Genomic DNA, 12146 nt, shown 5'->3' with positions numbered 1-12146 from the left:
AGTAGATGGTCTAATATAATGGAGGTCCTCATCAGGTAAAGCAAAGACACAGAGCCAGCAAGATATAAATGCTGCAAGATAGGTCTCTTCCCGCAAGTGAAGTTTAACTCCGATGGTGTCAAATACGCCATTGTCTTGACTTGAAAATTTGCGTGGTTGTCCAATTTCGCCATCCGAATTTTGGGTCGCTTGAGCACGAGATGCCCTCTTTATCCTTCTCTGCTTTGGCTTTGAGTACCTGCTTTTGCCTTTAAACCAAAACTTAATCCATTGGGCAGCAGAAACTCCAGTTTTGTTGGATTCTCCATGTTGAAGATGATGTAAGGCTGCGAACAAATACTCACAGTTTTGTGGAATATGCCTTAATTTCTTTTCATTTATTCCAGTCAACTCCTCCGCGCATGGAATTACCTCTTCATAGATACCCCCAATGATTGGAAGTCCTCCTAACTTGTGCAAGTCCCAAAGTGAGAGAGACAATTCCCCGACAGATGTATGCAAGGTATTAGTATCCGAACACCACGCCTCGCAGAATGCCCTAAGTACATGGGGATTCCTGTCATATGTGAAAAGTGAAGCATATAAGGCGTCAAACAAGTAATTTTCACGGAGCACTTGTTTGCTTCTGCCGAGAATATCCTCCAACCACTTCCAGTAATTCTCGATGTAACCAAATGCACCATTGAGTCTCAAGGAAGGACCCCAGTGTGCATCTCCGTCTATGATCCGCCTGCCAAGGGTCTGAAAGGGAGTTGTCCTTGGCTCCTTACTGTGAATAAGGGATCTCAAGGAGTGGACTTTCGTGCCGTCATCCTGAGAAAGTTCAAGTGACCAGTCCTTCAATTCTGGGTACTGGTGAGAAGGCCACTTACCCGAGTAAGATCCTTGTATAGGGGGATGCACCAATAATTTCGTTCCTTTATCACCAGAGTCACCATCGCTGTCGGCGATAAGGAAATACTTTTCGTCTGAAGACATGACTTCCTTGAAAATCACCATCGTATCAAGATCAACTTGCAGCGAAAGCAAGAAAAGGAAAATTTGGTTAAAATAGCAGGAGTGAAAGTAGTAAAAAGGCTTCTTGAATTTTGGTGAGTTTTCATTGAATTAGGTAATCATGTCCCATTCTTCATGTACTCCTCAAGCCATAATATGGCTCTCGTGGGAGTTTGCGGTTGCGCCTTCTTCAAATTTTGGTTGCGCCATCTCCTTTGTACTCCTCAAGCCATAATATGGCTCTCGTGGGAGTTTGCGGTTGCGCCTTCTTCAAATTTTGGTCGCGTCATCTCCTTCACGTACTCCTCAAGCCATAATATGGCTCTCGTGGGAGTTTGCGGTTGCGGCTTCTTCAAATTAAATGTCCACCATACAGGATGTGTCGGGGATCCTTCTCTCATATCAAAAAAAAAAAAAAATTGGCATTGACAAGAAATAAAAGCCATAAGGTATGTGAATTACCTTAGCTTTTTGAACTCCAAGAGCTATGGTCCTAAAATTGTGGACACAATTGGAACGTCAATTTGCTTCAAACAAGCTATGCCAACGTCAGCTTAAAAAAAAAAAATTTTCAGCCATAATTTTGTTTAAGGAAAAAAAAGGAAAAAAAAAATCATCAACGACAAATCTTGCCTTGCTTCGCAAGAATAGACATTCAAGAAAAAGACGTGGCGCGGGCATGTGTTGCTCCAGTCAATTACCATCAGCAAAATTGCATGCAAACTACTTGAATTGCAATTTGAATAAAGAAGCAGTATGGACCTGGCCGTGAATCAAGAAGGCCATGGTATGCAGCAGTGGAAAGAAAACACGTGCATTTTGCATGCAAGAGAGTAATCAGATGCTTAAAGTTTCTTGGCCCCGAATTCAATTGTTAATCTATGCCCATTAAATTTCAAAAGAGCATGCAGATTTCAACAATTTGGGGACACTAATAAAACCCAAATTTGAAAATTTTAATCCCACAAGCATAAAAATCACTGGTTATTGCATGAAGGTGTGTCCGTTCAATCTGAGACAACAAACTTTTTCACCTAGTTTCACTGGAAAGGCAAATTTTCAGCTTGATTCATGGCTCAATTCGGTGAATTTTGATTCAGCAAAATGAGTTATAATGACTCAATATTTAAGTTAAAGTGAAAGTGGGTGATACCTGGGCAATGTGAGGCTTGCTCGTGGTGAAGGTTACATGAATGGTTTCGGCAAAATATATATATATATATATATATGTATATATTAAAGTTTGGTGGAGCCCGGTTTTCAGCAGCCTTAATAAAAAAAAAAGAGAGATTAAATGAGCAGCGGTCTCGACAAGCAAATTTTCAGCGTATTTCACTAAATGCGCTAAATTCGTGATGAAATCCAAGTGAATTTTGATTCAGTATATAAGTTGACAAGAATTAAAATTCAAGCAGCAAGGAATATCGATGGTTACCTGGCCAAAGTGAAGCTTGTTTATGGCGTTTTCTTCAAGAGAACGGCGTGATGATTGGCCTTCGGCTGGTCAATTTTCAATGGGTCTTGCTCCTTCAAATGGAGCTAGTACCAGATTGCAAAAAGGAAGCCGATGTTCATTGTTGAATCGCAGGAGTCTATAGCAATGTCTTGAATTTGAATTTGGAAGTTACCAACTCCAAGTGACTTTTGAGAGGTGAACTGAGAAGTTCCCAATTCAATTTAGGAAGCTTACTATATCCGGTATTGAGTGTCAAGGTTTGATGAGTTTCCTAATCTTGGCACCATGTTTCAGATTGTCTAAAGTGTAAGTTCCATGATAGATATTGAATGAAAAGTTTCCACCGAATGATGTGGTGGCCATGTTTTGATTGTCGAAGATGCTTGAGTGATGCTGCGGTCATAGAAGATTTCCCAAGTGCGAGCTTGAAACCAAGTTGCAACAGAAGCGGTGATGCCCAATTGGATGCTTCCATTTTCAAATATTGCTGGTTACCATAAGCGTGCGAGTGATTCTGGAAGGTGGAGAGTTACCTTTTCTTTTATCATTTCCGAAGTTGTCCAGCAACTTTTAGTTTCCAATGTTCGTGGCTAGTCCCTTAGGACATTTGGAATTCAAAAAAATTAACGAGACAACCATTTGGACAATGAAATTGGTTTTGGTACTATGTTGTTTAAGAAGTTTTTGAAATCTAGAAAAATTCACATTCCTGAATTTGGCACTTTCTGGTTTCAATACTTGGCTAGATACTAAAAAAAAATTTTGAGGAGTTTTGAGAAAGTGGAGCAAAGCATGACAATGGTCCAAAAACTTGAAGCCCCCGATTTCAAAGCTTCAATGAATTTGGAAGTCACTGGAACTTGGTGTCGTGGGTCAATTTGCTAAGGCTTTAAAGCAACTCGGGTGCAGAATGGCTATAAATCAAAGAGAAAATTACCTTGTGATTTTCGATTAGCTAATTCGGAAGTTTTCAAGCATGGATACCATAAACTATAAGTTTCCAGGCTGGTTCCCAACAATCTCGATGTTAATTTGTTGCTTGAGCAAATGTTAAATAAATAAATAAAAAAAAAAGTCCAAAATGGAAGGATTCATAATGCAAACCCCTCAAGGCTACATTGAAGTTGCTGAAAGTAAAACGGCGCCTACGGGAACTTCCAGGTGAAGAATGTCTATGATGCAAAGTCTTCAATGGACATGGGACCATTCTTGTCGAAATAAAATTGATTGGAACGTTTGAGCTTTAATGTTTGGTGTCTTTAATGTATTGCAACTTTAAGTTAATGGCAGTCACTTGGACTAATCTCCAATGGAATTCAAAGATCAACGGCGCAGCCATTTGGACAATGGAATTGGTTTTGGCAATTGCCAAGCCACCGAAGTCCGAGACTAATTGCAATTGCAGGCAGCAAATTCATTGTGATTGTATAGGGAATGATCCTATGTATTGCACCTTGGTGTAGACCACACGTGATTCAAGGGAAATCAGCCTCCTTTTATATAAAAAAAAAAAAAATCAAATACTTCAAGTCTCGATTTCAATCCTTGACAAGTAGGGGTGCAAACGAGCCGAGCCGAGTCGAGCTTTGGCCTTATCGAGTCGAGCCTTAACTTAATTTCATCGAACTCGAACTCGAGCTCGAGCTCGACGAGCTGGTAATTTTCAAGCTCGAGAGCTCGACTCGATTCGAGCCGAGCTCGAGCTCGAGTTCGAGCTCGAAAAAAATAAAAAATAATTATTTTATTTTTAAAAAAATAAATAAAATAATATTTTTTCTTAATAAATAATAAAATATTAAGGATATTTATGTAATTTTACTATTAAAAATAAAAATAAAATAAATATATATATATATACTCGAGCTCGCGAGCCGACTCGCGAGCTAACGAGCTTAATGTTTTGAGCTCGAGCTCGAGCTCGACTCTGACTCGAGCAGCTCGAGCTCGACTCGAGCCGCTCGCGAGCGGCTCGCGAGCGGCTCGATTCGTTTGCACCCCTATTGACAAGCAAGCTTTCAATTGAGTCTTGAAGTGGGGGCATTTGTAGACAAAGAAAATTTATTTAATTTGTTTTACTCAAGATTTATTTAAATTAAATCGATCTTGATTAAATTTAATTAAATTACAGAAGTCCATCATGTTTTGGACTGGCAAATTGGGCCAATATTATATGGGCTATTAAATCAAATTAAATTTGTAATCCCCATTTAAGTTAGAGTGAATTAATTGATTTATTAATTCACAATGGACTATTTGGGTTGGCCCATTATTTAAGCCCAAGTTAAATGGGTTTCTTGGGTAACAAGTGATCCAAAAAGCAGGAAGATTCTGAGGGTTTTCTTGAAGACCTAGCCTACATATTTTGGCTATAAATAGAGGTCTTCCCCCAAGGCAAAGAGATAGAAAAATCCCTAACATTCGGAGAAACTCTGTCAAATTCCCTTAAGAGCTTTCTTCCTCAAATCCAAGTCCAAGTCAAGTCAAACAAATCCTCATGTTGTCAGTGTTGAAAACTCAAAGTTCCAAGTGTTTGACGCCATCATCAAATCAATCGTTTTCTACGCCGAAATTGTAGGAAATACCCTTTCGATTGGAGAACAAGTCTTTTCGGCCCTTCAATTGAAGCTATTCGAAGAAAAGAATCAGGGGATTAATTTCTTTGATTCAAGAATTTTCAGAGATTGTAACCCGCTTATTGTTTGACTTAATCAATTTGATATTTGTGCAAGTTTTCTTGTCTTTTATTTTAGACAACAAAATTTGTGCTTACACTAACCATGCCTTAGCATTCACACCACCCCTAGTTGTTAGTATTATTGAGTTACAATTAGATCGTATTAGAAATTCTTTCTTCATAGTTTTATCTAAAAAGAAGAAGAAATTGACAACTGCTCAATTTAGTAGTATAAGATGGTTCTCCTAATTGATATACTACACATGGATCATCTTTGAATCCTTCATCCTAGTTGGCTTATTATTAATCATTATTATGTGTATGACAGTATAGCTTGTGATCATGTATTAGTATTCACATGTGGTGAAAAAATACAAGTTGGGATAAATATTAGTTAAAAGAAAAAAATATAGTGGGATAAAGGTTTCGGAACCACATATTTCACTTAACTAGTAAATCTGGGATCAAATCCATATTTAAAAAAAAAACATTTAGTTGTTTCAAGAATAGAAATGAGTCGAGTTCGAATAGTATTGTACTAAAACACTGGAACTTGAAATCGGTGCTTACAAAAGAGCACTAATGCTCGACTCGTAAGTAAAGGTAGCCGTGTTCGAATTCGACTCCATAAGAGTATTGACTTGAGTTGGATAGCTCAATTTTGCCAGATAATATTTTATTTATATTGTAAATATATTTTCTAATTTATTTTTTTATATTACATATATCACATCATAAAAAATATTACAATAATTATTCCAAATAAATATACTCTGTGTCAAGGCAAGTTTTGGGGCTTACGACTATTCGCCCAAGTCGTCAGTCGTTGAGCACGTTTTAACTGCCCCAGTTATAAAATCACCTGTACTTCTTAGGAGTAAAGACTGCCGCAGAAAATCCGAGACACAAAAAATTCAATAATGAGTGCACTGCAAAGCCGACCTCCAAACCCGACCCTCAACCCATACCCAAACCCAAATCCAAACCCAAAAGCGGCTCCACTTCCGATTACTAAGTCTCTGACGTTCGATCAAGTCTCCAAGTTCTTCTCTTTGCCCCTCTCCGATGCTGCTGACACTCTTGGTACGCTCTCCTCCTACATTTTTTTCGATATCTGTCTTGCTTTTTTTTTTTTGTTTAAATATTGCCAGCTCCGTTTAGTGTACAAAAATCATTGTTTAAAATTTTCATATTGTACTAAATTTCCCGCAAAATGGTCCCTTTTTGCTGCAGAATCAGCTGACTAATGAAAAACCCAAAAACAATAAAAAGAAAAAGAAAAGGTAGCCCAGAAAATAAAGATAAAAACGAGAACTTTAGGATTAGATACTTGTCTTGAGTTCAACTTTGAAGAGGGCTTGGATTGATTTTTCCAGAAAAATGAAGCTTCCCTTTCAATTGGGATGTTGTGAAATTGAGGTATAATGCCAAAGAAATTGCTACTCACATTCTAGGATTTAGAATATACAGGTCTTTTGTACTGCTTTAATAAGATTTTTGGTATATCAAGCTGGGAGATGTTTATGATTTATGTTCTTATATTTGTCTCATATGATAACTGATGAGTTCATTGTGCATCTTTAGCACTTTGATCAGTGCCTTTTAGGGTCTTCTGTATAGCACTTGAATAACTGAAATTGATGAAGTTTGCTGTGAAGCCATAGTTGATCTTTATAGTTTTGCATATGTTAATTGAATATGGAATGAGCGTGAGGGGCTGAAAATTTTAAAATCTGGTTGAGGAAGAATTAAATGGTATCATGTCGAATTTGGATGGATGCGGTGTAACGTGTACATAAACTAAAAGATTAAGTCAAATTTGATCAAATCATGCTTACTGAAGAAGAAGAACAAGACGGGCGATATCCTGAATCCTTTGTGTTTATTTTGCAGGTGTTTGTCCTAGTGTCTTAAAGAAAATATGCCATGAGAATGGTCTAGTGAGATGGCCACATCGGAAGGTCAGGCTTCACACCCTGTGATATTCTCCTTTTGATCCAGTGTGACTGTAAATGCATTGGCACCATGATAATGATGGATTACATTTTGTTTTGAGTGTGCAGAATCACAATACGGCTGTCTTATTCTTTAGGATAACTCAAATTATAGTGTGTGGAATTTTGGTTATATTTCTCTACATTACACTTTGTATTCCACAGACCAAGTTAAACTTTATGTGTGAAAATTTTCAATGGGTATGCTAGAGAGGAACCAAAGATTCACCCCTTCTATTGCTTTATAAAATTTTGACAACCAATGTTTTCAGTCCAATGCAATTTTTACCACTTGCTTAATTCATGTACTCATTGCTTATTTATAGTCCTGGATTCTTTCAGAATGCAGCTCAAGGGAAATTATTCTGAATTTAGTACACTTAATTTTGTAATATGAGGTACATATAAGCAGAGGAGAATAGAGAGCGCTACTGGCCCTGCAAGAGGAATTAAAAAAAATTATAACGAGTATACACACCTTAGGCACCAGCTGACCAGTAGGCCTGAGCACAAATTTGTGCATTCTACTCTTTGTATTGCTGGATTGTTTCCAATTCCAAATCAATCATATAGAATTTATTTTCCTCCTTGTAGTAGTATTTTTTTTTTAATAACCTCATATATGCTGATATTTCTTTTGTGGATGACTAGTTCCTTTCTGGGAAGAGTATTGAACAAATTAAGGAGGATGCTGCTAGGGCAAAAAACAAGCAACTAAATGAAGTGCCGAAAGATGCTGGTCAAGGCAGTGATGCTTTAGCAAATTCAACAGTGTCATTGCTTGCGTAAGTGAATTTGAAGCTTCTGGACCAGATTCTACTAATGCTACTGAAGTGTACTAAACTGATTAACATAGCTTTCATGTGGTTAATCCATGCTCTGGCTATTTATGATGTGAACTTCATCTTGAATGCACCAACTGTGTCCTGTGATATGTAAATAAGAGCTTCTCTCATTTCTGCTTACTGCTTACCTGATCTCCAGTTGTTGCTTGGCCTTTTATTGGATGGTTGTCATACTGTAGTGATGATAAACAAGTTGGATTTTTGTGACATATAAAAGCTTGAGCAGCCAGGGTAGAAAGAGAAAATAGTATTCTAAATGCTCTGTGTAGATGATGTCAGCATGCATGCAGGGACTGGTTGTCAAGGAAACCCAATGAAAAAAGGATTTGTATTCTGTGCTTTCTTCTTTGTGTTCACTTCTTCCTTGTCTAGATAACCTATTGAAGGAAGAGCTTAACGATCAGTGTCTCTCTGTCCATCTCTGGCCTTCTAATGTTTTTTTGGACTTTAGAAGCTGTCAGCACTAATGGAATAGGTCTAGCTTTATCTTTGGGTTGACGTCTCAGGCTTTTTAGGGCAAATGAAGCATCACGAGGAGAAGGGGCTTTAATGTTGTTGATGGGCTTCCAGTAGATTGATACAGAAAACTTAGTTCATTTTGTTAGAGCTAATGCTTCTGAGATCTGAGACTATGTGGTGCTAATATGATGATCTTATGAAATTTATGTCTTAGTTTGAAGTTTGATTTGTCTTGGAGATTGAGGATGGTTTCTTAATGAGATGTAAGGGTGTTTTATTATTCTATTGGCTCAGAAATTTGGTGACAAAGTACTTAAGGGAGACTCTTTTGGATTGTTGAGCACCTTAGAATCAGCTTTAGTTAGACTTCGGGTTTATGTATTTAGTATTTGGCTAGCTTTTAGCTTTTTCTGAACCATAGGGAACTGGATTTTGTACTTCATAAGTTCTGTCACTGCCTTTCTACTTTTTTCTGATCTTTCTTTAACCTTCTTGGTGTGCTTTTATCTTTCTTTTTCCCTTTGAAAATTCTGCTTCTGTTGATTGCTCTCTAATACTCTTTGTGGCTATTATCCAAGTTATTTGGCTGGCTTTGGACAAATTTATGAGAAAGGCTGCCTTCATTATTCTGCATTGCCCCTCCTTCCTATCTCCATCTCCATGAACACTAAATATCGAACTTTTTACTCTCCATGGAGTTTGATAGTGTTTTCTTGTTTCATTGTTTTTCCCTTTTTCATGCTGTGACCATCAGTCCTTCACACTCTCTCCTTCTTTCATTTTACCTTCTATTAGGGGCACGGGCACTGAGCTTCAAAATAAAACAACTAGCTCTGTGGCAGAAGTTTCAAAAGCACAATCTGTCATGCAGCTCCAAGGAAACAAGAACCCCCAAATCGGGAGTCCGCCAAAGTTGACTGGGTTAAACTTGACAAAAGGAACTTCAACCAATGAAGATGAGTTTAAATATGGATTTCCCTCACACGGCTTGTCAACTGTTTCATATAAATGGTGGGGGAACAGCAGTAACAGTGGTAGCAAGGACACCCCAGGTACTGCCAAGGACGAGACACAAGGAAATAGAAAATCTCCTGTAAACTCAGCAAATGGGAGTACCCTTGCTTCAAGAACCGATGGACAAAAATGTGAAAATGAGGCACGAGAAAGCAGCACCGATTCTCCGGGAGAAGGCGTGCTCTCCTCTTTGAGGAAAAGAGCTGCTACGGAAGGGCACAAGGCATTGAAACTTGGTGCTCACCGCAGATATGTTATGGAACTTGATCAAACAAAAAGATCGGTACTTCAACAGATATTCAAATCCTCACTGCCAAGTGAATGGGGAGATGACTCTTTGTAACTTTGACAGTCGGACTACTTTTGGATATTACTGTTGTTTTAACTGCACTTCTGGTTGTACTACAAAAAGGGTCTGGTAACTTGATGTTCTGCTAAAGTAGATAGATTAGATTCAGGCTTCAAGAATCCAGTATTAATACAAGATCGGTCGCCTACTTTTGCCGAATGATACGCTGATAATTGATCCACTATTAGTTGCTGCATCTTTCTTCAAAAGGCCGAGAGGTCATCTATTTCTGCATTTTATTCAGCGTGCTCAAAGCTCTTGATCTAGCCATTGTTGGACTGCGATACTCCCATGAGAACTGAACTAAAATTCGCCAGTTATTTAAGAAATTAAGCCAGTTGATAATGCAAACCTTGGACACTGGTCACATTTCCATCTTTCTCCATGCATTTAAACCAAGCAATGCCTTACAAGTTTGGAAACATTTATTTCTTTATTGCGGATACTGTCAAATTACTCTCCAAAATCCTTTTGGAATTTGATACTTTCTTAAATTAGTTTCGCTTGAAAAAAAAACAAAACAAAATTAACACACGAGCCCTGTCTTGACGAATACCTTCAGGGCCATCCCTTAACTAGACCCAATTATCTTTAGCTTATCAGAAGCTGTAAAAGTTGCATCAGGCTCAATTTGAAGCATTAAGTTTGACAATTTATATGCGGTACATCTCTACAATTTTTGATGATCCATAATCTACCTTTTCCCTTGATTCAAAGGGTTCTGTAAAATCATAAAAAGAAAAGGTATATCTAACGAATGTCCAAATGCACCCTCGTCCTTCGTTTTCAATGCATCACTTTCAATGCCATATTGTGTATAGTACATTTCTTTTCTAAATTGAGTTCTCGATAATAGATGAATGCAAGTAGCAGTGGCAAATGTATAAATTTGCTATTGTTGTGTTTTCGATTTTCGGCTAGTAGAGGGATGAGGTTTATACCCACATCTCTTTTTTTTTTTTCCTATATGATAAAAAACATGTGTATGTCTCAACCAAGTTGAATCAGTGTACGCAAATAATCCAATGGGGTATTCACAATATCCTTCAAAAGAGGAAAAAACCAAAAAAAAAAAGCCATACTTTCATCTCAACTCAGTGCGTGGACTAGTTTTATTGGCTGGAATGAATGCAACTAATATCCTTGAAAATTTCAAGAAAAGGAAAAAGTGTAAATAAATCTAGTAGTATATCACAACAGATTGTTTGAAGCCTAAAAGAGAGAAGAAGACTACACAAGAAAATCCCAAAGCCTATTCTCACCAATGGGAAAAAAGATAAAGATAGCATTGGATGAGGACCTTCGACCTTTTTCATTTCTCCAACACCCATAAAATCATATTCCATTCAAGAAAGTCCTCATCAACAAATTATAATAGTTTCTTCCACATTCAACCGCTGATCAAAACCATTTCCTCAAAACGACCATGGCTGCCTCAACAATGGCTCTTTCATCACCTTCATTCGCAGGAAAAGCCATAAAAATCGCCCCATCAACATCAGAGCGACTTGGTGAAGGAAGAGTTACCATGAGAAAAACTGTAGCAAAACCAAAACCATCATCAGGGGTTCCGTGGTATGGTCCAGACAGAGTTCTATACTTAGGCCCCTTATCCGGCTCACCGCCGTCTTACCTTACCGGAGAATTCCCTGGTGATTACGGGTGGGATACAGCCGGCCTCTCAGCTGATCCCGAGACATTTGCCAAGAACCGTGAGTTAGAAGTTATTCATTCAAGATGGGCTATGCTTGGAGCACTTGGTTGTGTTTTTCCTGAGCTTTTATCAAGAAATGGTGTCAAGTTTGGAGAAGCAGTTTGGTTCAAAGCTGGTTCACAAATTTTCAGTGAAGGTGGGCTTGATTATTTAGGTAACCCAAGCTTAATTCATGCACAGAGCATTTTAGCCATCTGGGCTTCACAAGTCGTCTTAATGGGGGCAGCGGAGGGCTACAGAATTGCCGGTGGACCGCTTGGGGAGGTGACTGATCCTATTTATCCTGGAGGGAGCTTTGATCCTCTTGGATTGGCAGATGATCCTGAGGCTTTTGCTGAGCTTAAAGTCAAGGAAATCAAGAATGGTAGGTTGGCTATGTTTTCCATGCTTGGTTTCTTTGTTCAAGCTATTGTAACGGGAAAAGGACCTTTGGAGAACCTAGCTGATCACCTTGCTGATCCAGTGAACAACAATGCCTGGGCATATGCAACAAACTTTGTCCCTGGCAAATAATTTGGTGGTTATTAATATACTGTGATTTGTTCCAAAGCATTTGTGTGATTGGATTGTTACGAAATTGTTGATGATTTAGAGATGTAAATGATGGACTTTATGCATATAAAGTGTCATTCTTTCTTAAAGTAA

General features: G+C 38.2%; 2 protein-coding genes across 2 annotated transcripts; both read left to right on the top strand.

Moving 5' to 3' along the window:
* Positions 1–6019: 6019 nt before the first annotated feature.
* Positions 6020–9983, top strand: LOC113743568 (uncharacterized). Its single transcript, XM_072051121.1, has 4 exons — positions 6020–6209; positions 7020–7087; positions 7772–7905; positions 9220–9983. The coding sequence occupies exons 1-4, from the start codon at positions 6047–6049 to the stop codon at positions 9779–9781; spliced, it is 927 nt and encodes a 308-aa protein (XP_071907222.1). The 5' UTR covers positions 6020–6046; the 3' UTR covers positions 9782–9983.
* A 1018-nt stretch (positions 9984–11001) lies between these two features.
* LOC113743767 (chlorophyll a-b binding protein 2, chloroplastic-like) lies at positions 11002–12146 on the top strand. The gene has a single exon (XM_027271849.2). It carries the CDS (start codon positions 11214–11216, stop codon positions 12012–12014), a length of 801 nt encoding a protein of 266 aa, XP_027127650.2. The 5' UTR covers positions 11002–11213; the 3' UTR covers positions 12015–12146.

The sequence above is a fragment of the Coffea arabica genome, chromosome 5c (assembly GCF_036785885.1).
Source record: "Coffea arabica cultivar ET-39 chromosome 5c, Coffea Arabica ET-39 HiFi, whole genome shotgun sequence".
Taxonomy (NCBI): domain Eukaryota; kingdom Viridiplantae; phylum Streptophyta; class Magnoliopsida; order Gentianales; family Rubiaceae; genus Coffea; species Coffea arabica.
Note: the sequence above shows the minus strand (reverse complement) of the source record. Positions and strands in the feature narration are given on the sequence as shown.

Excerpts from the sequence above, each read along its gene's own strand:
- LOC113743767 (XM_027271849.2), top strand. The coding sequence starts at position 11,214 with ATGGCTGCCTCAACAATGGCTCTTTCATCACCTTCATTCGCAGGAAAA.
- LOC113743568 (XM_072051121.1), top strand. The coding sequence starts at position 6,047 with ATGAGTGCACTGCAAAGCCGACCTCCAAACCCGACCCTCAACCCATAC. Across the intron at positions 7,088-7,771 it reads TGAGATGGCCACATCGGAAG|TTCCTTTCTGGGAAGAGTAT; the intron begins GTCAGGCTTCAC and ends GTGGATGACTAG. Across the intron at positions 7,906-9,219 it reads TCAACAGTGTCATTGCTTGC|GGGCACGGGCACTGAGCTTC; the intron begins GTAAGTGAATTT and ends ACCTTCTATTAG.